Raw genomic sequence first — 26,095 nt, forward strand, 5'->3', positions numbered from 1 at the left:
ATAGATATAAAATATTAACAATCATTATCTGTGAGTACGCGGGCCATGAGAGCCTTTTTTCTCCCTTTTCCAAATTTATTATACTAAACCTACACTGTTTTGAATCAGAAAAAGAAAACATTTTAGGCATATAGTACTATGCATTAGAGAGCAAGACATGAATACTTACAGAAATAAATAATTAAGAGACACTGCAGCATTACACAATGTAAAATGGAAACTTCTGATTAAAACAACACAACTGTGTAAAAAAATCACAAAGCCATAAAATCACCTTGCTGTAATAGGAAATCGCCTCTTTATACTTGTCAATTATGTCTTCAGGGCTAAGGCAGTTCTTAGCACGTCCGATCTCAGTACTGGTGTCAGGGTTGATGCCATTGGTGGTGAGGGCACCTGCAAACCAAGAGGAAGAAAAGAAATAATCTTTTGCTTTTTCTGTATTATTTATTTGTTAAAGAGGAGCATGAATAAGACAAAACTTAAATATGCCCTACTGAAATTTAAATAATGTAAGTGTTTAGTCTTCACAGCTTATATGCTTCCTATAATAGCCTTGCTATCAAAGCATTGTATTAAATGTTAGTTAACTCAAAATAAGTTTTCCTCCCTTTTGAAATTTTTTATTGAAGAACATGAAATGCATTACATAAAAGTAACATATTTACAGTAACTAGCTCAATTGTCTTGAAGGCAATGGTGAAGTCAGCACACATTCTCTCATAGCTTGAAGCTCTTCATGTTAGCAAGAAACCACCCCGCATCCTCAAAGGAGGTCAACTACGCAAAAGCATTTTCTGAACCACACGGCATTTAAAAAAAAAATTATAAATGATAGTATGCTTTCTATGCCTTTTTCTATTTCTGACCAACTCCTATCAATAAGCAGAAGCATTTGATTCCCCAGCCACCAAACCCACATGGACAAGCATTTTGGAGCAACTTCCATTTAAAGAATATAACCAACTAAACAGAGAACTCTGGCAGAAAAAAAATAAAGATAAAATATTCATTGACTTCACAGAACACTCAAAAAATATTCTCCTAAATCTCAATAGCAGGGAAAGCTGGGCTTCTATGAAACCACTTGTTTAGCTTACAGAGAGTGAGCATCTCCCACAAATCCTGTTTCCCTTGCGCTGCTGGGAGGCTCAGGGATGAGCTTGCCACCCATCTGTATAATCTCACAAGGCCAAAGACGTGCATCTCACACTGCCCTCATCCCCTGTGCAGCTCACTTCTTACCCTTGTTTTCTAATCTTGGTCCAGTTTTTTCATCTGCTTATTGTTTGTTCTCTAATTCTGTAAGCTGCCTCAAAAGGTTTTTTGGAACAAGACAGAAGAATAAACAGGTAAGTGGAGAGATGGATGGACAAATGGAAGGAGAACTCTAAGAAAAGGGGAGCGAAGCATTTCATGTGCAAAATCCTCTTCTGGTGAGGGAAGAAAGAACTGTAACAGAACTGTGGAGAGGCAGGTGGTTTAGGACTTTGTTTCCTGCTGATTTTGTGAAAATCACAGCAAGAGACAAGAGGGAAGAACTATAAATGATAATAGAAAAGGGCATGCTTGGAAAAATATATCTCAAATATGCACTTTTTAAAGAATAGATCCAAATCAGCAAGACCCGGTGACATAAACTGTGGGTAGAGAATTGAGAACTCCATCCCCCAGGTACCAGGCACCCCTTCGAGCAGTGAGCATTCACACAGTTGTTATAATGCCATAGGGGCAAAAGCGACATTTTTTCACACTCAGTGGAAGCAGGACCTACGTCAGGAACATCCACACGTGTCATCATCTACAGCAACTCTATGAGAGTATTCTTAGTGTACCCCATCTCTGCAGGGGAGGAGACAAGATCCTACAGAGGTTAAATCTCCTTACTAGTTCTCACAATTACAGAGCTGGTGACCCCAAGTAGGAGGCCATCTTGGGCCTATGTTCTTAACGACAGAAGTGTGGTGCTTTGTGTGCTTTTCATGCTTATAATACATTTGTTTCTAGCATAAGTTAATATATAGTAAGTGACAAGGAGTCTTGATTTATTTCATTAGCTATAATGAATTATCTTCACATTGTTGAGTTTTACTCTCTTTTTTTCCCTTGGAGAAATGGTGGGGGGGGGGGGGTCAGAATGAGGTGGGTTTTTCATTCTTCATATGGTATCTCATCTCTTCTCTGGGAGTAAATGATCAAAGCGTAAGAGGGAAATCCCCCCAACGGAGAAGGAACAAGTGCTCCCTCCACCTTTTAAAGAAAGGGCATCTCCAGTCATGAGGGCTAATTTGATCAACTTAATTTCTTTTTTCTTTGAAACAGAGTCTCTCTCTCTGTCACCCAGGCTGGAGTGCAGTGGTACTGGAGTGCAGTGGCACGATCTCAGCTCGCTACAATCCCCCTCCTCGCTACAATCAAGTGATTCTCCTGCCTCAGCCTCCCAAGTAGCTGGGATGACAGGCACCCACCAGCAAGCCCCAATAATTTTTGTATTTTTAGTAGAGATGGGGTTTCACCATGTTAGCCAAGCTGGTCTTGAACTCCTGACCTCAAGTGATCTGTCCAACTCGACCTCCCAAAGTGCTAGAATTACAGGTGTGAGCCACTGCGTCTAGCTGATAAACTTAATTTCAACATCAAGGCTAGAGGAAAAACTTCTATGTGGAGCAACCAAGAAAAATATAAACCATAGGAAAATAACAAGAGCATCGCTCCCAAGAGAGCTTAGTGGGTCAGACCAATTTAATTTCATTCAACAAAAGACTAATAAGTTCTAGAAACACTAGTAAGCCATAGATTTGATCTTTCTCGACATCTGTAAAGTTGTGACAGCCCGTATGAGATGTCATCATGAACTAGTCGACCAGAGCCATCAAGACCCATAGCCTGTAGATTACAGGCAGGAAAATCAATGCCACAGGAGGCTAAGACCCAGATGGGAGGAGAGACAAAGAAAGAGCATGGATGAGAAGTCACGGGGAGGGGGGAAGGTTGAAAAGGGCACCACCACAAAGGTTCTCAAGTATCAGCCCAACAATGCTTTCATCATTCACTAAAGAGATAGGTACTGAGCTGCTACCACACAAGACTGTATACAAGGCACAAAACTGGAAACCCAGACATACACATAAGATAAAGCAAAAAAAAGAAAGAAGACAGCAGAGATGGATGCCGCTTGAGAAAGGTTTGCCTTTCTCTCCTAGAGAGAAGAACAAAAAGGGCTTAGATACACCAAGAACCAGTGTGGCAATAATTTTAGCAATGACTAACAGGCTAGCACCAGCCTGGGTCACTAACATCTGCTGTCCAACTACAAAACAAAAACCCTGCTACGTGGGCACTGTGGGCTTTATTTTGTAGAGGAATGGCAGGAAGACAAGGCATCCATAAGCCACAGTGTGGGATCGAGTCCTCCAGCACCAGGACACAGTGCCTGGAATCACCAGGGCCAAGATGGACTTTTTAATAATGGTCTGGGACACCTGAGTGGCCATTTGGAAAAAAAAAAAAAAAAATCAAACCCACACCTCACAGGAGACACAAGACTAAACTCCAAATGGATCTGAGATCTGAATGTAAAACAGAAAACCATAGTTCAAAAAACACGGGTAAATTCCTCTAAAACCTGGACAAAGGAAAAGGCTCTCTATCACACAAACCTAAATGCGATAAAAGACTAATATATTCAACCACATAAAAACGCAGCAAAATTACTATAAACACAGCAAAACATAAATGATAATCTGATTTAAAAATATATGCAACATATATCACAAACGGCTAATTCCACATACATCAAGGTCACAAAAGTTGAAAAAGAAAAACACAACTAAAAATCCAACAGAAAAAAAAAAAATGGCCAAAAGATTTGGGCAGATAATTCATAAAAGAAAAACATAAAAATGACCCTTAAGCATTTTAAGATATTCAACTTCATTAATGGTAAGAGATGCCATTTGTCACGTATCTAGTTGGCAAAAATGTTAAAAGCCTGACAACACACAGTGTTGGTGTATATATGGAGAAAACACTCGCATGCACTGCTACTGTGAGTGCGAATGATGCAGCCTTTATGAAGAAGACTTTGGCAGGATCTAGTAACACTACATTTATGTTTACTTTTTGACCCAGTAATTCCACTTCTAGGAATTTACACTGAAGACACACCTTCAACAGTACAGAAACATACCTATGCAATGTGATTTGCTGATATATTATCTGTAACTCCCAAACACTGGAAACAATCAAACATCCACATGCAGAAGAGTGGTGAAATAAAACCCGGTACCTGCACACTTAGTGTGCCACGCAGCTGTGAAAGTGGATGAGAAAGATCTCCATAAGCTGATATGGACTGATCTCCAGGATACATTAGCAACCAAAACAGAATAAAAAACACCAAGTACAAAAGAATATATGTAATATCTTACCTTTTGCACAAGAAAAAGAATTAAGAACATCAATGTGTTTATTTAAAAAATAAGAAGAAGAAGAAAAGGCCAGGAACAAATGATATAAGGGTAGGGAAACGAAGTGGAAAGAATAGGAGAGGCGCTGGGCGCGGTGGCTCACACCTATAACCCCAGCACTTTGGGAGGCCAAGGAAGGCTCCTGGGTTGAGCCCAGGAGTTCAAGACTAGCCTGAGCAACGTGGCAAAATCCCATCTCCACAAAAAAACACATGAAAATTAGCCAGGCATGGTGGCGCGCGCCTGTGATTTCCAGCTACTTGGGAGGCTGAGGCAGGAGGACTGCTTGAGCCCAGAAGACCAAGGCTGGAGCTGTGATCATGCCACTGCACTCCAGCCTGGGCGAGAGCATGAGACCTTGTCTCCAAAAAAAAAAAAAAAAAAATAGGAGAGGAAGTGGCACTTCTCTGGGTAACCCTTTTTATATAGTTTTGATTTTTGGAATCATATTAACATTTTATATAGATTTGACCAGGCGCAATGGCTCATGCCTGTAAGCCCTGCCCTTTAGGAGGCTGCGGCAGACAGATCGCCTGAGGTCAGGAGTTCAAGACCAGCCTGGCCAACATGGTAAAACCCCAGCTCTATTAAAAATACAAAACTTAGCCAGACATGGTGGCATGCGCCTGTAGTCCCAACTACTCAGGAGGCTGAGGCACAAGAATTGCTTCAACCCGGGAAGCGGAGATTGCAGTGAGCCAAGATCATGCCACTGCACTCCAGCCTGGGCAACAGAGCGAGACTCTATCTCAAAAATAAAACAACAACAAAAAAAAGGCCGGGCGCAGTGGCTCACGCCTGTAATCCCAGCACTTCGGAAGGCCGAGGTGGGCGGACCGCAAGGTCAGGAGATCAAAACCATCCTGGCTAACATGGTGAAACTCCATCTCTACTAAAAATACAAAAAATTAGCCCGGCGTGGTGGCGGGCACCTGTAGTCCCAGCTACTCGGGAGGCTGAGGCAGGAGAATGGCGTGAACCCAGAAGGCAGAGCTTGCAGTGAGCCAAGACTGTACCACTGCATTCTAGCCTGGGCGACAGAGCGAGACTGTCTCAAAAAAAAAAAAAATTATATAGATTTAGAAATATAAAACAGCAACTCAAAGAACTGTAAAAATAAAAAAAGGAAAAAAGATTTAAAAAATCAGCAAAGATGGGGAAACTCATTAATGATATATAAACAGAAATAATTACATTTCAAATAACATAATCACACTGACAGGAAGCATTAAAGGACAAATCCAAGTAACCTCTGACTGCAGCACCCTGTGTATTTATCCTTGGTATCATGACCAAGTATCATGACCAAAAGAACCACAACCAATCCTTGAACTCTAACTCTAGGTAGGGGTTTTGTTAGTTAGTTAGTATGAACTTGACATAACAGTAGAACTTCTCAAAGGGCCTAGAATCAACGAACCTTAGTAGCAATGAGCATGCTTAGTGACCAGACCTTGGTTTCTAAATACCACTTTCCAACAAAAGAAACTAAAGCTCCTTAGAAAAATGTCCGGTTCCAGAGCTGGAACAGGGAAAGTACAAAATGAACCTAAAATATCTTTCTATGTTTTTGAGATGGAGTCTCATTCTTGTCGCCCAGGCTGGAGTGCAGTGGCGAAATCTTGGCTCACTGCAACCTCCGCCTCCCAGGTTCAAGCGATTCTCCTGCCTCAGCCTGACAAGTGGGTGGGATTACAGGCACCCACCACCACGCTCAGCTAATTTTTGTATTTTTAGTAGAGACGGGGTTTTGCCATGTTGGCCAGGCTGGTCTTGAACTCCTGACCTCAGGTGATCTGCCTGCCTCAGCTTCCCAAAGTGCTGGGATTACAGGTATGAGCCACCGCGCCCGGCCTGAACCTAAAATATCTTGAGCCTGAAAGTAAACATATGTTCAATAACTGATTGAGGAACATGTCAAAAGGTTTTAAGAATCAGCTTGAAGAGCTTCCATTGGCCAAATCTAGCCAATGAGCTACAAAATAAAGAATAATAGCAATGGATTAGAACCTACTAAAAAAATAATGATCCATAAGTCCATAACAATAAGTGGATGGATGGAAAGAAAGAAGGAGAAAAGAAAAAAAAAGCTCCTCCTTATAGTAAAATGCGAATAAACACATAAGGAATGATGAAGCAAGAAAATCGCCATTTGGCAGCCAGCACAGTAATAACTGACTCAGGTGAAACTCTTCACTGAATCAGCCAGAACCAGTGGGTGAAAGTGTGATGACAAACAGGATGTATACAGTCTCAAACTATTTCCCACAAATTACTTATTATTTACATCGAGAAAAATAGTAACTTTACAGTGGAAAACTCCATCAGACTCCACTTTAACCAATTATCAAAGTTAGCCTCACCAGTAATGGGACAAATGAACCTCATGTCCCTCTGATTTAATGCATGATGGATCACTTACTTGACCCCTCCCTCTGCCCTGCCAAAATGCAAAACCTCATAATCATAAAGCAACTTCAGGCAAACACAAAGTGAGAACATTCCACAAAATAAATGGCCTGCAATCTTCAGAAATATCAATTATCATGAAAAACGAAGATAGGCTGAGACGATACTAAGTGCCATAGACACTAAATGCTGTGTGTGATCCTGGACTGGATCCCACATCAGGAAATAGAACTGCTGTATTGGAACAGCTGGTGGAATGCAAATAAGGTCTGGGGGGTAGATAAAGGTACTGAATGCATCAATGTTAAATTCTCTGATTTTAATCACTGTACTGTTTATGTGAATGACCTTGTCCTTAGGAAATGCACACCGAGGTATTCAGGACAGGGCCTCAGGTCTGCAACTCACTGTCAAATCGCTCAAAAAAAACTTTGTATATGCACAGAGATCAAATAATAAAGCAAATGATAACAACTGGGAAATACGGGTGACGAGTACATCAGAATTATCTTTACCACTCTTTTATAAGATTTATAAGTTTTAAATTATTTCAAAATCAACAATTTAAAAAAATTAGAATTACGGTAAACTCATTAAGCTACAAAACAATTCTATTATATTAAAAACAGGATGCATTTCATAAAGACAAAAGCGCTAAAACATATACAACTGGGAATATAAATGAAATGAAAATGGGGAAGATAAATTATAAATTAAGATCATAGGCCATGATCCATTGGTCTTTGTGTCTGGGAAAGGAAAGGAAAAAGGAAAGGAAAGGACATAGGCCATGAGCAGAATGAGTCACTTTATCACTTACACACTCATAACACTCGCTAAGTGCCAGGTGATGAGCTGGGCACGGGGAATCCACTGCCACAGCAGTGTGTGCAATAATTAAAAAGTCGCCACCCGGGTCGGGCATGGTGGCTCACGTCTGTAATCCCAGCACTTTGGGAGGCCGAGGAGGTAGATCACCTGAGGTCAGGAGTTCAAGACCAGCCTGGCCAACATGGTGAAACCCCATCTCTACTAACAATACAAAAATTAGCTGGGTGTGGTGGCACATGCCTGTAATCCCAGCTACTCAGGAGGCTGAGGCAGGAGAATCGCTTGAACCAGGGAAGCAGAGGTTGCAGTGAGCTGAGATCACACATTGCACTCCAGCCTGGGCAACAAAAGCGAGACTGTCTCAAAAAAAATAATAATAAATAAATAAATAGTCATCATCTGGACACCATGATGAAAGGAACATAAGCGTCAGGCCAGCCTTTGGCTTTACTGACAGCTGCCAGACACCTACTGAAGAACCAAGTCTTTTTTTTTTTTTTTTATACTTTAACTTTTAGGGTACACGTGCACAATGTGCAGGTTAGTTACATATGTATACATGTGCCATGCTGGTGTACTGCACCCATTAACTCGTCATTTAGCATTAGGTATATCTCCTAATGCTATCCCTCCCCCCTCCCCCCACCCCACAACAGTCCTCAGAGTGTGATGTTCCCCTTCCTGTGTCCATGTGTTCTCATTGTTCAATTCCCACCTATGAGTGAGAATATGCGGTGTTTGGTTTTTTGTTCTTGAGATAGTTTACTGAGAATGATGATTTCCAATTTCATCCATGTCCCTACAAAGGACATGAACTCATCATTTTTTAAGGCTGCATAGTATTCCATGGTGTATATGTGCCACATTTTCTTAATCCAGTCTATCATTGTTGGACATTTGGGTTGGTTCCAAGTCTTTGCTATTGTGAATAGTGCCGCAATAAATATACATGTGCATGTGTCTTTATAGCAGCATGATTTATAGTCCTTTGGGTATATACCCACTAAGGAACCAAGTCTTGAAGGAAGGTCTGATTCCTTTTCTTCCCCAGGAACATAAAAATTCTGGAATAAGACTGGAGATACATTATCAAAATAATTAAAGGGAAATTGACCCAAGAAGAAATATGAAGAAGTTGTGGTTTTTAAGCAAGCTGAAAGAAGATAAAGGAAGCATGACCAAAAAATATTCTACAGTAGAAATTTTTAAAAAATAAAAATAAAAAGAAGGGCAGGAGCAGTGACTTACACCAAAAATCCCAGCACTTTGGGAGGCTAAGGCAGGAAGATCACTTGAGCCTAGGAGTTCGAGACCAGCATGGGCAACATAGTGAGATCCTAACTCTACAAAAAATCTAAAACTTAACCAGGCATGGTGTCATGGCCCTGTAGTCCCAGCTACTTTAGAGGCTGAGATGGGAGGATTGCTTGAGCCTGAGAGGTTGAGGCTGCAATGAGCCATGATCATGCCACTGCACTCCAGCCTGGGTGACAGAGAGAGACCCTGTCTCAAAATAAATAAATAAATAAACAAATAAATAACTGAAATCATTTAAATGTGTTCTCCAACCACAACAGAATTCTTTTTTTATAACAGAACTATTTTAGATATCAACAACAGAATGAAATTTGGGGAATTCACAAATACTTGGAAATTAAATAGCACACAGCTAAATAACCAATGGGTCAAAGAAGAAATCACAAGACAAATTAGAAAACACTTTTTTTTTTTAATTTGAGACAGGTTCTCTCTCTGTCCCCCAGTCTGGAGTGCAGTGGTGCGATCTTGGCTCATTGCAACCTCTGCCTCCCAGGTTCAAGCAATTCTCCTGCCTCAGCCTCCCCAGTAGCTGGGATTACAGACGTGCCAACATGCCCAACTAATTTTTGTATTTTTAGTAGAGATGGGGTTTCACCATGTTGGCCAGGCTGGTCTTGAACTCCTGACCTCAAATGATCTGCCTGCCTCAGCCTCCCAAAGTACTGGGATTACAGGCATGAGCCACCATGCCTGGCCTAGAAATTAGAAAATACTTTGATTAGCTGGGTATGATGTCATGTGCCTATAGTCTCAGCTACTTGGGAGGCGGAAGCAGGAGGATCTCTTGAGCCCAGGAATTCTAGGCTGCAGTGAGCTGTAATCGCCACTGCACTCCAGCCTAGGCAACAGAGTAGAACCTTGTCTAAAAATAAGAAGAAGAAAATAAAAATAAAAATAATTGGAAAAAAAATACCTTGAGCTGAAAACTGGCCAGGTACAGTGGCTCACACCTATAATCCCAGCACTTTAGGAGGCCAAGGTGGCCAGATCACTTGCGGTCACGAGTTCAAGATGACCTAGGCCAACATGGTGAAACCCCATCTCTACTAAAAATACAAAAAATTAGCCGGGTGTGGTGGTGCACGCCTGTAATCCCAGTTACTCGGGAAGCTGAGGCAGGAGAATAGCTTGAACCCAGGAGGTGGAGGTTGCAAGTGAGCCGAGATCATGCCACTGCACTCCAGCCTGGGTGACAGAGTGAGTCTCTGTCACACACAAAAAAAGAAAAAGAATACTTTGAGCTGAAAACAAAGCCATAATATACTAAAAATGATATGCCACAAAAGCAGTGCATAGAGGGCAATTTGTAGCTATAAATACTTACATTTTTTAAAAACAGGTCAGGTGCAGTGGCTCACATCTATAATCCCAGAAGTTTGGGAAGCAGAGGTGAGAAGATCACTTGAGGCCACAAGACCGGGCTTGGTAACATAGAGAGACCCCATCTCTACAAAAATTTAAAAAGTAGGCAGGCATGGTGCATACCTGAAGTCCTAGCTACTCAGAGGCCAAGGCTGAAGGATCACTTGAGCACAGGAGACGACTATAGTGAACTACGACTGTACCATTGCACTCTACCCTGGGCGACAGAGCAAGACCCTGTCTCTTAAACCAGAAGAAAGAGCTCATGTCAACAACCTAAGAAACTAGAAAAAGAAGAGAAAATTAAATTCAAAGCAAACAGAAGGAAGGAAATAAAGATTAGAGCAGAAATAAATGAAAGGGGGAATTGAAAAACAATAGAGAAAAGTCAACAAAAACCAAAAGTTCATTCTTAAAACAACCACAAAATTATGAACTAGCTAAGAAGAGAGAAGAATCAAGTTACTAAAATCAGAGCTGAAAGAATAGACATTACTACCAACCTTACAGAAATAAATTGTAAGACAATATTATGAACAATTATACACCAATGAATTATCTAATTTAGATGAGTTGGGCAAATTCCCAGAAAGACACAAACTACTAAACCCAACTCAAGAAGATCTAGAAAATCTAAATAGACCCATAACAAGTAAAGTGATTGAATCAATAATCAAAAAATCTCCCAGAAAGAAAAGCCAGGCACACAATAATAGACAGAGAGCCAAATCATGAGTGAACTCCCATTCACAATTGCTTCAAAGAGAATAAAATACCTAGGAATACAACTTACAAGGGATGTGAAGGACCTCTTCAAGGAGAACTATAAACCACTGCTCAACGAAATAAGAGAGGACACAAACAAATGGAAAAACATCCCATGCTCATGGATAGGAAGAATCAATATCATGAAAATGGTCATACTGCCCCAAGTAATTTATAGATTCAATGCTATCCCCATCAAGCTACCATTAACTTTCTTCACAAAATTTTAAAAAACTACTTTAAATTTCATATGGAACCAAAAAAGAGCCCAAATAGCCAAGACAATCCTAAACAAAAAGAACAAAGCTGGAGGCATCACTCTACCTGACTTCAAACTATACTACAAGGCTACAGTAACCAAAACAGCATGGTACTGGTACCAAAACAGATATATAGACCAATGGAACAGAACAGAGGCCTCAGAAATAATGCCACACATCTACAACCGTCTGATTTTTGACAAACCTGACAAAAACAAGCAATGAGGAAAAGATTCCCTATTTAATAAATGGTGTTGGGAAAACTGGCTAGCCATATGCAGAAAACTGAAACTGGACCCCTTCCTTAAATCTTATACAAAAATTAACTCAAGATGGATTAAAGACTTAAATGTAGGACCTAAAATCATAAAAATCTTAGAAGAAAACCTAGACAATACCATTCAGGACACAGGCATGGGCAAAGACTTCATAACTAAAACAGCAGTGGCAACAAAAGCCAAAATTGAGAAATGGGATCTAATTAAACTAAAGAGCTTCTACACAGGAAAAGAAACTATCTTCAGAGTCAACAGGCAACCTACAGAATGGGAGAAAATTTTTGCAATCTATCTATCTGACAAAGGGCTAATATCCAGAATCTATAAAGAACTTAAACAAATTTACAAGAAAAAAACAACCCCATCAAAAAGTAAGCAAAGGCGAAGGATATGAACAGACACTTCTCAAGAGAAGACATTTATGCGGCCAACAAACGTACGAAAAAAGCTCATCATCACTGGTCATTAGAGAAATGCAAATCAAAACCACAATGAGATACCATCTCAGGCCAGTTAGAATGGCGATCATTAAAAAGTCAGGAAACAACAGATGCTGGAGAGGATGTGGAGAAATAGGAATGCCTTTATACTGTTGGTGGGAGTGTAAATTAGTTCAACTATTGTGGAAGACAGTGTAGCGATTCCTCAAGGATCTAGAACCAGAAATATCATTTGACCCAGCAATCCCATTACTGGGTATATACCCAAAGGATTATAAATCACTCTACTATAAAGACACATGCACATGTATGTTTATTGCAGCACTGTTCACAATAGCAAAGACTTGGAACCAACCCAAATGCCCATCAATGATAGACTGAATAAAGAAAATGTGGCACATATACACCATGGAATACTATGCAGCCATAAAAAAGGATGAGTTCATGTCCTTTGTAGGGACGTAGATGAAGCTGGAAACCATCATTCTCAGCAAACTAACACAGGAACAGAAAATGAAACACCACATGTTCTCACTCATAAGTGGGAGCTGAACAATGATAACACATGGACACAGGGAGGGGAACATCACACACCAGGGCCTGTCAGGGAATGGGGGGCTAGGGGAAGGACAGCATTAGGAGAAATGCTTAATGTAGATGACAGGTTGATGGGTGCAGCAAACCACCATGGCACGTGTATACCTATATAACAAACCTGCACATTCTGCACGTGTATCCCAAAACTTAAAGTATAATAAAAAATAAAAATAAAGAAAGGCCAGGTACAGCTGTCTTCAATGGTGAATTCTACCAAATATTTAAGGACAAATTAACACCAATCTTCATAAACTCTTCCAGAAAACATAAGAGGAAGGAACGTTAACCAATTCATTATATGAGGCTAATGTTGCCCTAATACCAAAACCAGAAACAGACATCAAAAGAAAACTACAGATCCACATTTCTTATGAATATAGACGCAAGGCCGGGCGCAGTGGCTCACGCCTGCAATCCCAGCACTTTGGGAGGCCAAGGCAGGTGGACTGACTGAGGTCAGGAGTTCAAGAGCAGCCTAGCCAACATGATAAAACCCTGTCTCTACTAAAAATACAAAAATTAGCTGGGAGCAGTGGCACATGCCTGTAGTCCCAGCTACTCGGGAGGCTGAGGCAGTAGAATCGCTTGAACCTGGGAGGCAGAGGTTGCAGTGAGCCAAGATCATGCAACTGCACTCCAGCCTGGGCGACAAAGCGAGACTCCATCTCAAAAAAATAGATAGATAGATAGATAGATAGATAGACAGACAGACAGACAGATGCAAATATCCTCAATAAAATACTAGCACACTGAATCCAGCATGATATAAAAAGGTTTATACAACATGATCAAGTGGGATTCAGCTCAGGAATCTAAGGTTAGTTTAATGTCTGAAAATTAGTAGAATAAAGGACAAAACCACATGATCATCTCAACAGACACAAAGAAAGCATTTGATAAATTCAACACCCTTTCGTGATGACACTCAACAAACTAGGCTAACCAGGCGCGGTGGCTCACGCCTGTAATCCCAACACTTTGGGAGGAGAAGGCGGGTGGATCACAAGGTCAGGAGATCGAGATCATCCTGGCTAACACGGTGAAACCCCGTCTCTACTAAAAATACAAAAAAATTGGCCGGGCGCGGTGGCTCGCGCCTGTAATCCCAGCACTTTGGGAGGCCAAGGCGGGTGGATCACGAGGTCAGGAGATTGAGACCATCCTGGCTAATACGGTGAAACCCCGTCTCTACTGAAAATACAAAAAAATTAGCCGCGCGTGGTGGCGGACACCTGTAGTCCCAGCTACTCGGGAGGCTGAGGCAGGAGAATGGCATGAACCCAGAAGGCGGAGGTAACAGTGAGCTGAGATCGCGCCACTGCACTCCAGCCTGGGCGACAGAGCGAGACTCCGTCTCAAAAAAAAAAAAACAAAAAACAAAAAACGAGGCATAGAAGGGAATGTTCTCAACCTGATAAAGGGCATCTGTGAAAAACCCACAGCTACCATCATGCTTCATGATAAAAGACTCCCCCTACAATCAAGGATAAGACAAGTCATCCAAATTAGAAAGGAAGAGGCCGGGCGCGGTGGCTCACGCTTGTAATCCCAGCACTTTGGGAGGCCGAGGCGGGGAGATCACGAGGTCAGGAGATCAAAACCATCCTGGCTAACACGGTGAAACCCCGTCTCTACTAAAAATACAAAAAAATTAGCCGGGCGTGGTGGCGAGCGCCTATAGTCCCAGCTACTCGGGAGGCTGAGGTAGGAGAATGGCGTGAACCCGGGAGGCGGAGCTTGCAGTGAGCCGAGATCGCGCCACTGCACTCCAGCCCGGGGGACAGAGTGAGACTCTGTCTCAAAAAAAAAAAAGAGAAAGGATGAAAAACTCTGTCTCTTTTCAGATGACATGATCCTGCCTCTAGAAAATCCTAAAAAATCCACTAAAAAACTTTTAGAGCTAAGAAATGAGTTCCACAAATTTGAAGGATATAAAACCAATACACAAAAAATTGTGTTTCCATATACTTGCAATGAACCATGTGACAATGAAATTAAGAAAACAATCCCGTTTACAACAGCATGAAAAAGAATAAAATACTTTTTATTTAACCCAAAAAATTTAACCCCCAAAAAAAGTATAAAATGATGTTCTGAAAACTCAAAACATTGGCTAAAAAAAAATTAAAGAAGGTAAATGTTGAAAAGACATCCCTGTCCATGGATTACAAGATATAATCTTCTTAAAATGGCAATATTCTCCAAACTGATCAACAGTTTGGAGAATCTCTATCAAATCTCTATCAAAATCCCAGCTGGATTATTTGTAGAAAACAACCATCTGATCCTAAAATTCATACGGAAATTCAAAGGATCCCGAATAACCAAAACTATCTTGAGAAGAAAAGAACAAATTCAGAAGACTTACACTTCCCAATTTCAAAATGTACTACAACCTACCTGGGGTGGGGGAGGTATGGGTAATTTTTAAATTTATTTATTTTCTTTACCTTTATTTTCTAAATTCTCTATAATGAAGATGACTTTTACAATAAGAAAAAACATGATTTTGTTTTTACATTTTTTTTCTTTCCAACTTTTATTTTATGTTCAAGGGGTACATGTGCAGGTTTGTTACATGTATAAGTTATTTTTTAAACATGGACACCTACTGCTTAAAAAAAATGTATAAAGAGATAAACAAATATCTAGTGAAAAATAACTTATAAATAAGAGTATATTTAAGTTTTTCATAAATTGAAAACTTAAAAGCAAAAACCCATCAAGTTCCTAGGGGAATTTGTATAACATATAAAAACAAATTCATTTTCAAAAGTTCTAGTTGACCAATGAAAACCCAACAAACAAAGGGAAAATCACATTTGATAGTCAACTTTAAACACATGGAGAGGAAAAGGCCTAGAAATTACAGCCCCAGCCAGGTAATGTGGATCACGCCTAAATTCCTAGCGTTTTGGGAGGTTGAGGCAAGAGGCTCACTTAAGGCCAGGAGTTCAAGAAATCACAGCTCCTGTAATTCAGATATTAACTCAATATAATGGAAGGAAACCCTTCCCTAGGAGACAGTGGAATTCTGTGCATAAGACAGGATAAACTCAGCCCAAAGTGCACTAGCCACAGTGATGATTTTTTAAATAGAATTCTAAAGTTAGAATATTGTTGAAAAGCTGCCAAATCCTCTGAAAGACGGAAATACATGCATGAACACACATATATATAAAGTCTACCCCCATGCTGCATATAAATGTTAGCTTATTTTTGCTTACTCATGGGCACTAATTACTTTAATGGAGCCAGAATATTTTAAATTATGACAGGTAATCAATATTACATGACTTGTCAAATCTAGTTAACGAATTTACTCTGTTGTGTAACCATAATACGTCTAAGACATCTAAAAGCAGTGAAAATACCTTTGTATGTTTTTGTTTTCTGGAAGTCTTTACAAAATTCCGGGCTTTTTCTATACATCTGAGAGATATTTCTATATGATTTTTACCTTGTGAAACAAACAACAGATACTGTTGTGAAAATTCTGTCATTGTACACAGTGACTGAAGACCGCCATACTCTAGCTAATCCACTGGACAGTGAGGCACTATGCCAGGCACTGTGCGAGGGAACAACAGGAAAAAAAGGAAGACAACGACCGTATTCCGGAAAGGCTTACAATCTGTGTCAACACTGGGGATTTTCTTCCTTTAGTTAACGAAATGGAATTAATCAAATACTGTTTTTGAACTTTCTGTAGTCATGACACTACCTTTATTAGTGTGATGACCAGAAAAGCCTTAAATGACTTTGTTAGCTCAACTAGCAGTGATCACCACTGCAGAGTAAGTAATGCAGAAATTAACTGATAGCAATGATTCTGCCTACATTCGACCAAAAATAAACCTACGCCGAACTCTGCGAGGTGAATGAAGAGATAAGGTCCCTCATGACAAAAAAAAAAATGGGCAAGAAATCAAATAAGCAAAGAGTTTTCAGTAAATGATTCCCTAAAGAAAGCAATAGAGTATGGTGGTTAAGAGGATAAATCCTGGGTGCAAACTCATGAGTTTGAATGCCCACATCACCGCTTACTAGCTATGACCCTCAGCGAGTCAGAAAACCTTCCTGCATCTCAGTTTCCCCATTTATAGACTAGGGATAACAACAGTACCTGTCTCCTAGAATCGTGAAGATTAAATTGCTTTAGGTGTAAAGTTTATACAGAGCACCTTAAGTCGTAGATATGACATCAAAAGCACAGGAACAAAGAAAACATGAACTGGATTTCATCCAAATTTAAAACTTGTATTGGCTTCAAAGGACACCGTATCAAGAAAATGAAAAGATAACACACAGAATGAAAGAAAAATTTTGCGAATCATATATCAAAGGACTCATATACAGAATATATAAAAAACCGTTACTAGCCGGGTGCAGTGGCTCACACCTGTAATCCCAGCACTTTGGGAGGCCCAGGTGGGCGGATCACCTGAGGTCAGGAGTTTGAGACCAGCCTGGTCAAAATGGTGAAACCTCATCTCTACTAAAAATACAAAAATTAGCCAGGCATGGTGGCATGTGTCTATAATCCCAGCTGCTCAGGAGGCTGAGGCAAGAGAATCGCTTGAACCCGGGTGGCAGAGGTTGCAGTGAGCCGAGATCACACCACTGCACTCCAGCCTGGGCGACAAAGCAAGATTCCGTCTCAAAAAAAAAAAAAAAAAAAAAAACTGTTACAACTCAACAATAAAAAGACAAAAAGACAACCCAATTTAAAAATTGGTAACTATCTAAATAGATATTTTTTCAAAGAAAATATAGAGATGACAATAATCACATGAAGAGATGCACATCATTAGCTACGAGGGACATGCAAACCAAAACTTCAATGAGAAACCAGGTCACATCCACCAGGATGGCCACAATCAAAAAGGTAACAAGTATTGACAAGGATGCAGAGAAATCAGAACTTGCATTCATTGCTAGTAGTAATGTAAAGTGGTACAGCCACTTTGGAAAACAATCTGGCAGTTTCTGAAAAAGTTAAACGTTGAGTTACCACATGACCCAGCAACTCCCCCTCCTAGACATACACATAATAGAATTTAAAACATATGGGCCAGGCACAGTGGCTCACACCTATAATACTAGCACTTTGGGAGGCTGAGGCGGGATCACCTGAGGTCAGGAGTTCAGGACCAGCCTGGCCAACATGGTGAAACCCCTTCTCTACTAAAAATACAAAAAAAAATTAGCCAGGCATGGTGGTGGGCACCTGTAATCCCAGCTATTTGGGAGGCTGAAGCAGGAGAATCGCTTGAACCCAGGAGGCGGAGGTTGCAGTGAGCCAAGACCGCACCATTGCACTCCAGCCTGGGCAACAAGAATGAAACTCCATCTCAAAAAACAAATAAATAAATAAATCAAACAAACATATGTCCACACAAATGCTTATAACATCATTATTCATAATAGCCAAAAGGTACAAATGATACAAATGTCCATCAACTGATGGAATATGGAAAAACAAAATGTGGCATATATATACACACACACACACACACACACACACACATATACACATATATATACACATATACATACACATATACATACATATATAACACATATACATACACACATATATACACATATACATATATACATATACACATATATACATATATACACATATATACATATACACACATATATATACATAGAATGGAATATTATTCTGCAAGAAGAAAAAGAAATGCATACTGACACGTGCTATATGGATAAAGCTTGAAACATACAGTAAGTGAAAGAGGCCAGTCACAAAAACCACATACCATTATATGTATGATGCCATTTATATGAGATGTCCAGAACAGGCAAATAATAGAGAAAGAAAATAGCTTACTAGTTGCTTGGGGGTAAGGGAAGGACATAGGCAAAGGAGAGTGACTGCTAACAGGTACATGGCTTCCTGCTGGGGTTATGAGAATGTCCTAAAACTGATTGTGGTGAGGGTTGCACAACTTTGTAAATATACTAAAAATGACTGGATTTTACCCTTTAAATAGGTAAACTGCATTAAAACTAGTTTGTTTGTTTGTTTGTTTGTTTTAAAAAAAGCACCTTAGAACAGTGTCTCTCACATAATAAGTGCAAACTGCTCATTTTTATTACAGGAAGAAGAAACTCTCCTCCACATGAAAACGGAAAAAGCAATTATGAGTCAACTAAAATTATCCAAAAGATCATTTTACGTAAAGTAGTTGCTGAATGTACACGAAATGTTTAGAAATTAAATTTAAAAAAAAAAAGATGCCAGGCACAGTGGCTCATGTTTGTAATCACTTTGGGAGGCAAAGGTGAGAGGATTGCTTGAGGCCAGGACCAGCCGGGTCAACATAGAGAGACTCCATCTCTATGAAAAAATTAAAAAATTAGCTGGGCATGGTGGCACACACCTGTAGTCCCAGCTACTCCAGAGGCTGAGGTGGCAGAATTGCCTGGAGTTCAAGGGCGCAGTGAGCTAGGATCGCACCTGTGAATAGCCACTGCACTCCAGCCTTGGCGGCAGAGTGAGAACCTGTCTCCAAAAAAAAAAAAAAAGGAAAGAAATGAAAGAAAAAAAAACACAAGAAAAAAGAGTTTTAAGAATCATTCCACTTTAAAAATGCAGATAAAGAACACAAAGGCCAAGCTGCTAGAAATGCTGGGAGGGGAAACTTAGTTCTTAGGATGAGAGACGGAGGAGCCCCCGAAAACCGTGAAACTCTTCTTCCGGTTTTGGAAACGGTGGTGGGGAAAGCGGGTAGGAAAAAAATTTGTAAACAGCTTGCTTCAAACATTATGTCCATTTAAAACTCAAAAATCAAATGAAAGTGATGTAATTTTGTGATAGCTTCACATGAATGGGTTTTCCGGGAGCTGAATAATTTTACAACCCCTGAGAGAGTGTTAGCTATTCAGATAGAGAGGCTGTGAAGAATCAAATTGCATTGCTCCTAGGAGCTAGGAAGATTCCCTACCAGCACTGTCACTGCTAACACATTTGCAAGGGTTTAGAAAGGACCAACGCTTGAAAGATATGATTTCAGTAGCGAGTCAGTCCTGATACAAAGGTCCCCACGAGCAGAGGCCACAAGGCATTAGCAGGAACTGGGGTGGCCTCGAAGGCAGGAACCAGAATGTGGGGCCAGGACGGCATCCATTCTCTTTACTCGCTCTCCCATTGGTAAAGAGAAGTCAGGTCCACACGTTTCTCATTTGGGACCATTACAGAGGATGCCCTCACATACCAAACACTGGTTTCTGGGTCCTTCCTGGCAGTTTTCACCTCTACAGCAGAACCTTGATGCACCCTTGAATAACAAAGCCCCACAGAATCTCCTCACTTTTCCTCCCAACACTCTAAACTCAATTTCACCTCTACACAACCTTATCTTGAAAAGCGTCGGAAATCTTTTTAAAATGCCTTATCTCAACAAACGCCTGATTTTTCTTATAGCTCTAAGCTACTTCTATATGGTGTACACATCTAATTCTCCTACAACTAATGTGATTGACACACTGCAATTCAGTATTTTATAGCAGGCATAACCAGCCAAACTGGGGCTCAGCAACTCATACTGGTGAAATACCAGTACATTCAACATCCATTTCATTTGTCATTAGTGTTGGCGGGGCTTTCAGCTCTTCAGTGGCATAAAGTCTGCCCGCCTGACTGTCCCCCAGATGCCTTCTCATCAGCAACTCAGGTCTCCTGAAACCAAAACTAAGCATTTGTTGTCCTTTCTCTACACATTCCACAAGCCCCATCAGGAAACTTAGCCATGGCCTAGAGAAAGGAGTGAACGCAAATGTTAAAACCAACGCCTGCAAACCTGGGGCACCTTCATTTCAGAGCCAAGATGCACGAGGAGATGAAAGCGAATGTGTTAGTCACAAAGCCTGTGTAAGCACAGCCATCTGATTTCAATTCTAGACTGTTTTCATTTTGTATTATTTACCCTGTCATTGTTTCTCATTAAGTCAGAAAATAATAGAGCTCATCATGAAATAATTAAGCACTGTAATAAAAGAGGTTTTTGCTGTATTAATTACAGAAGATATTACAAGGGGAAGAAAAACCTGCCTTTGTAAAAACTACGAGATCTCTTTCCCTGTTAAGAACACACAGACGAAATGCAGTAGAGAATTAACTCACGTGGAAGGGAGCACAAGCCACAAATCAGAGCAAAGTCGTGATTACAAATGAATTCAAAATTAACAGGACAAACATGCTCAATGCATTCAAAGAATTAAAGGCACAATTCTCAAATCATTCACTTAGCCATGCTAGAGGAAGAAGCCTCCTCAACAGACAACATAAAGCAACGGGGTGCCCATCAAGCAAGGACCCACCAATCAATCATCAAGCTTTTAACAGTTCTGATTTAAAGTTACTTAAATCAGAATGTTCCAAAGATCATCATCCAGAAATTTTAACCATTCATTCACATCACCATGAAACAAGCACTTAAAAAAATAACCAAAAGAAACTAAACACATAGATCATGTACCTGGATCAATGAGAACTTCCTGTGCCCCTGGAAGAAAGAACAGATTATGGTATTTTATTTGGAAAACAAAACTACTTTTAAAAATAACTACTAAAACACATTTCATAATTCACATAGCCTAGAGAAAAATCTGACTTGTATCTGATCAGAAAAGCAATTCTGAGGAACAGTATGTTACAAGTTTGGTGCCTTTTTGCTTCAGACAGGAAAACAGAAAAGAAAAGCTACTATTACTCATACCCGAAACAAATTGTTAAGTGCCTCCTCACCTCTCTGCCTTCCCACTTTCTATGTTCATGCTCCCAGTTCTTTTTTTTTTTTTTTTTTTTTCTGAGACAGAGTCTTGCTCTGTTGCCCAGGCTGGAGTGCAGTGGCGTGATCTCAGCTCACTTCATCCTCTGCCTCCCAGGTTCCAGCAATTCTCCTGCCTCAGCCTCCCAAGCAGCTGGGACTACAGGCGTGCGCCACCACGACCGGCTAATTTTTTTTTTTTTTTTTTTTGTATTTTTAGTAGAGACGGGTTTCACCATGTTAGCCAGGCTGGTCTCAAACTGCTGGGATTACAGGCATGACCCACCATGCCCGGCCTGCCAGCTCTTCTTAAACAAGTATGACAATTCCTTATTTCCACAAATAAGCCAAGTGACAAAGGATTATTATTTGTGCAAATGTATGTCAGCAGCCTAGAATGGGGGAGAAAAGGTGCCAGTGGCTCTGTGGAACTTTTCACAAGCCCCCTAAAATACATCTCTCTATATATATCTCTCTCTCTCTCACACGCACACACACACAGAATAACTGGACACTTCATCAAGTCAAAGATTTCCAACTTTTAGAAGGTAGCTTTGTAGTTAGCTTAAAATACACAACTACTAACTTCACTATTATGAAGAAACTTCTGAAAGCCTTGGTGGTCTGCTAAACTACCCAAACATCTGTGTGATCCAATTCAACTTCTCTATAGAATGCAATTTCCCATCATGGCAAAACACACCTCAAGGGGTACTGGTTCCAAGAGTCATGTTTATCATTAGCTATTTTCATTTTTAAACATGTTAAGAAGATTCAAAAAGGTATGTCCCAATAATCTTACGGAAATAGCACATGTATTCAATTGTCTACACAGAGAAGAGGCCCCATGATTACGGTGCTATTTAAGAGCTATTTTGTGTACAGCCATCTCTGTTTGTAAATGCAGACTAAAAATCACTGCAATCTTGACGCCACCATTAAAATAAAAAACAGGTGTTTTCCATTGAATAACACCTTTCTGCCAAGCATGATGCTTAACAAATATCGTGTATGACCTTCAGAGCAACCCTACAAAATAAACAGATGTTAACCCTCCCTGCCTATGGGGAGACTGAAGCCCAGAGGAGCCACGGGAAGCCCCACCGCCACACACGCCACGACACCAGGTCCAAGGTCTGCACTGAGCAGACGTTCAGCTGCACAGACCTTGAGGAAGTCTGGATTTCCAGATAACCCTACAAACGTTTTGTTCTGTGAAGAACCTGGCCAAATATATTATACTATGCCATGTCCTTTAGGTAGGGGATATGAGTTAAACTTTTGATGCCCCAGAGTTATTATCACAATCATCAATCATTTGACTATTAGTATCATCAGCCTCTAGTGGACTGATTTCACATTAACCAAACTTGTAAGTGACCAGTGTAGGAAAACTGGAGGTTTAACTATTAATGTAACGGGAGACACAAAATTATCAATCAGACCAAAATATCAGGGTTCAACGATCAGCACATTTTCTCTTCAAAGGCCAAATCACAGGCAGGAGATAAGTAGAAATCAGGTCCATACGTCTCATTTGGGACCATTACAGAGGATGCCCTCACACACCAAATGCTGGTTTCTAGGCCCTTTCCTAGTGGTTGTCACCTCTACAGCAGGATCCTGATACCTGAATAACAAAGCCTCACACCATCACCCCTGCCTGTAAAATGAAGAGAGTGGGCCGATGCTTCAGTTTGTTCCTGTTCTAAGGTAAGCCTCTGTGAGCCTCATCTTTTGTTTATATTTAGGGGTATTAAAGTGTTCAGATGGGGAACTGAATACCACTCCCTTCCCTGAAACAGAATTCAGTAGTTGTATTTTGTTGAAATACAAATCAAGTTCATCTAGAAAACTCCACTTTCTCTGAACAGGAGTTTGCTAGATGAATTTGATGGACTAAAGTTCTGTTACAGGGAGAAACCTGCTGTCTACACAAGTGATTAATGCAAACCGCAGTGCACTCTCTGTGGACAGTGGCCAAGACACAAATGCCAGCGCTGCATAACTCTCTCTGTCCCACCCTTTCCACACTGGCCAACCCCCTGACTGATGTATAGATGTACACATGGAACTGTAGATATGCTGATACCTCTAAACCCCGGAAGCCAATCTACTGAAGCTCAGCCCGACTGCCAGGGGTTTTTTGTTTTGTTTTTTGTTTTTCTGTTTTTTGGTTTTTTTTTTTTTTTTTGAGACAGAGTGTCACTCTGTCGCCCAGGCTGGAGTGCAGTGGCACAATCTCAGCTCACTGCAACCTCCGCTTCCCAGGTTCAAGTGATTCTTCTGCCTCAGCCTCCCAAGTGGCTGGGACTACAGGTGCGCACCACCACATCCGGCTAATTGTTTGTTGTTGTTGTTGTTGTTGTTGTTATATTTTCAGTAGACACGGGGTTTCACCATATTGGCCAGGCTGGTCTTGAACTCCTGACCTCATGATCTGCCCACCTTGGCCTCCCAGTGCTGGGATTACAGGTGTGAGCCACTGCACCTGGCCAACTGCCAGGATTTAAATCCCAGCTCTGCCACTTACTAGCTCCATAACCTTGGTCAAGTTCCTCAACCTGTCTATGCCTCAGTTTCCACATCTGTAAAACTGGGATAATAATCCAACCTACCTTAGCTGGTTGTTGTGAAGATTAAAGGGTTAAATTGGTTTATGTAGAATGTGTGTAGAGGCTGAGGTGGGTGGATCGCTTGAGGTCAGGAGTTTGAGACCAGCCTGGCCAACATGGTGAACCCACATCTCTACTAAAAATACGAAAATTAGCTGGTCATGGTGGTGCACACCTGTAATCCCAGCTACTCGGGAGGCTGAGGCACGAGAATTTCTTGAACCCGGGAGGCAGCAGTTGCAGTGAGCCAAGATTGTGCCATTGCACTCCAGCCTGGAAACAGAGTGAGACTCTATCTCAAAAAAATAAAAATAAAAATAAATAAAATGTGTGTAGCACATTTTAAATGTTCAACAGATGTTATCAGCCGGGTGTGGTGGCTCACGCCTGTAATTCCAGCACTTTGGGAGGCCGAGGTGGGCAGATCACCTGATGTCAGGAGTTCGAGACCAGCTTGGCCAACATAGCGAAACCGCGTCTCCACTAAACATACAAAAATTAGCTGGGCGAGGTGGCAGGCGCCTGTAATCCCAGCTACTTGGGAGGCTAAGGCAGGAGAATCACTCAAACCTGGGAGGCAGAGGTTGCAGTGAGCCGAGATCACGACATTGCACTCCAGCCTGGATGACAGAGTGAGACTCCATCCCAAAAAAAAAAAAAATGTTATCTGTTACAGTGATTTTACAAATCTCCCTTCTAATCATCCTTTGTATTTCCTTACTAGTCTAAATAGCAAAGGATATCCTTATTTCTGTGTTACAAAGAAAGAACTGTCACCCCATGACCTATTTAAACTGAGGGGGAAGATGGCACTTGCTCTTCACTCCTCTGGTTTCCATAATAAAGGCTTTGTCCTAAGCACCACTGACCTCTTGCCCACTCCCCTTCCTCCCCCACCCAAGTGGAGTGAAGTGTAAGATGAGTTTGGGAGACAAGCTGGGCATGTGAACCCCTTCTTTCACCCTTGGTTGCTGCGCTCAGGAAGCACACGGGATGTTCTGCTCCGCCATGCCTATGGCTGACAGGGAGAGGGCCCCTCGTAGGAAGGTCTGCTGTGGCCCAGAGCCACCAGATCTTGGACACACAGTAGTAGGATGCCCATTTTTCTGCATCCCTCAAGTTCATGGAAAATGTGGGGGTTGTTTTTTGTTTTTTAAGACAAGGTCTCACCCTGTAGCCCAGGCTGGAGTGCAGTGGGCAGAATCTCAGCTCACTGCAACCTCTGCCTCCTGGGCTCAAGCAATCCTCCCAACTCAGCCTCTTGAGTAGCTGGGACTACAGGCACGTGCCAACATCCCAGGCTAATTTTTTGTATTTTTTGTAGAGATAGGATTTTGCCATGTTGCCCAGGCTGGTCTTAAATTCCTGGGCTCAAGCGATCCACCCACTGTGGCCTCCCAAAGTGCTAGGATTACAGGTGTGAGCCACCATGCCCGGCAGAGAATGTGGTTTCATCACTAATAAGGGCGGCATTTTTATTCTCTACCTTACTCTTGTCTCGTCTCTCAATTGGTTGTTGAAGAAAACAGGGGTGTTTTTATTGGGCCCCTTTAAGCCCCAACATATACTAATCCACAAATAATTCTGTGGCTTGGGTAGGGTCAAGATGGCTACATAACGGCCATGTCTCTAAACCTGCAGCTAAATTATGGGTATAAGAACTACTGACCCTCCTCGCCGGGCGCAGTGGCTCACGCCTGTAATCCCAGCACTTTGGGAGGCCAAGGCAGGCGGATCACCTGAGGTCAGGAGTTCAAGACCAGCCTGGCCAACATGGTGAAACCCCGTCTCTACTAAAAATATAAAAACTAGCCAGGCGTAGTGGTGGGTGCCTGTAATCCCAGCTACTCGGGAGGCTGAGGCAGGAGAATTGCTTGAACCCAGGAGACAGAGGTTGCAGTGAGCTACTGCACTCCAGCCTCGGCGACAGAGTGAGACTCTGTCTCAC

The 26,095-nt window shown here is 41.3% G+C and overlaps 1 protein-coding gene across 12 annotated transcripts in view; it reads right to left on the reverse strand.

The window, feature by feature from the left end:
- The window catches only part of TRAPPC9 (trafficking protein particle complex subunit 9), a 733,986-nt gene that overhangs the window by 678,852 nt on the left and 29,039 nt on the right, over positions 1 to 26,095 (reverse strand). For 6 of the 12 annotated variants that reach the window (XM_001142596.8, XM_016959909.4, XM_063816572.1 and 3 more), the window contains 2 exons: positions 21,242 to 21,268; positions 275 to 396 (listed from right to left, as the gene is read on the reverse strand). In XM_001142596.8, the coding sequence (XP_001142596.4) occupies positions 275 to 396; positions 21,242 to 21,268 (149 nt within the window). The remainder of the gene's footprint in view (positions 1 to 274; positions 397 to 21,241; positions 21,269 to 26,095) is intronic. The other 6 variants (XM_063816568.1, XM_063816569.1, XM_016959910.4 and 3 more) reach the window with 1 other exon arrangement.

Source organism: Pan troglodytes, chromosome 7 (genome assembly GCF_028858775.2).
Source record: "Pan troglodytes isolate AG18354 chromosome 7, NHGRI_mPanTro3-v2.0_pri, whole genome shotgun sequence".
In the NCBI taxonomy this organism is placed as follows: Eukaryota; Metazoa; Chordata; class Mammalia; order Primates; family Hominidae; genus Pan; species Pan troglodytes.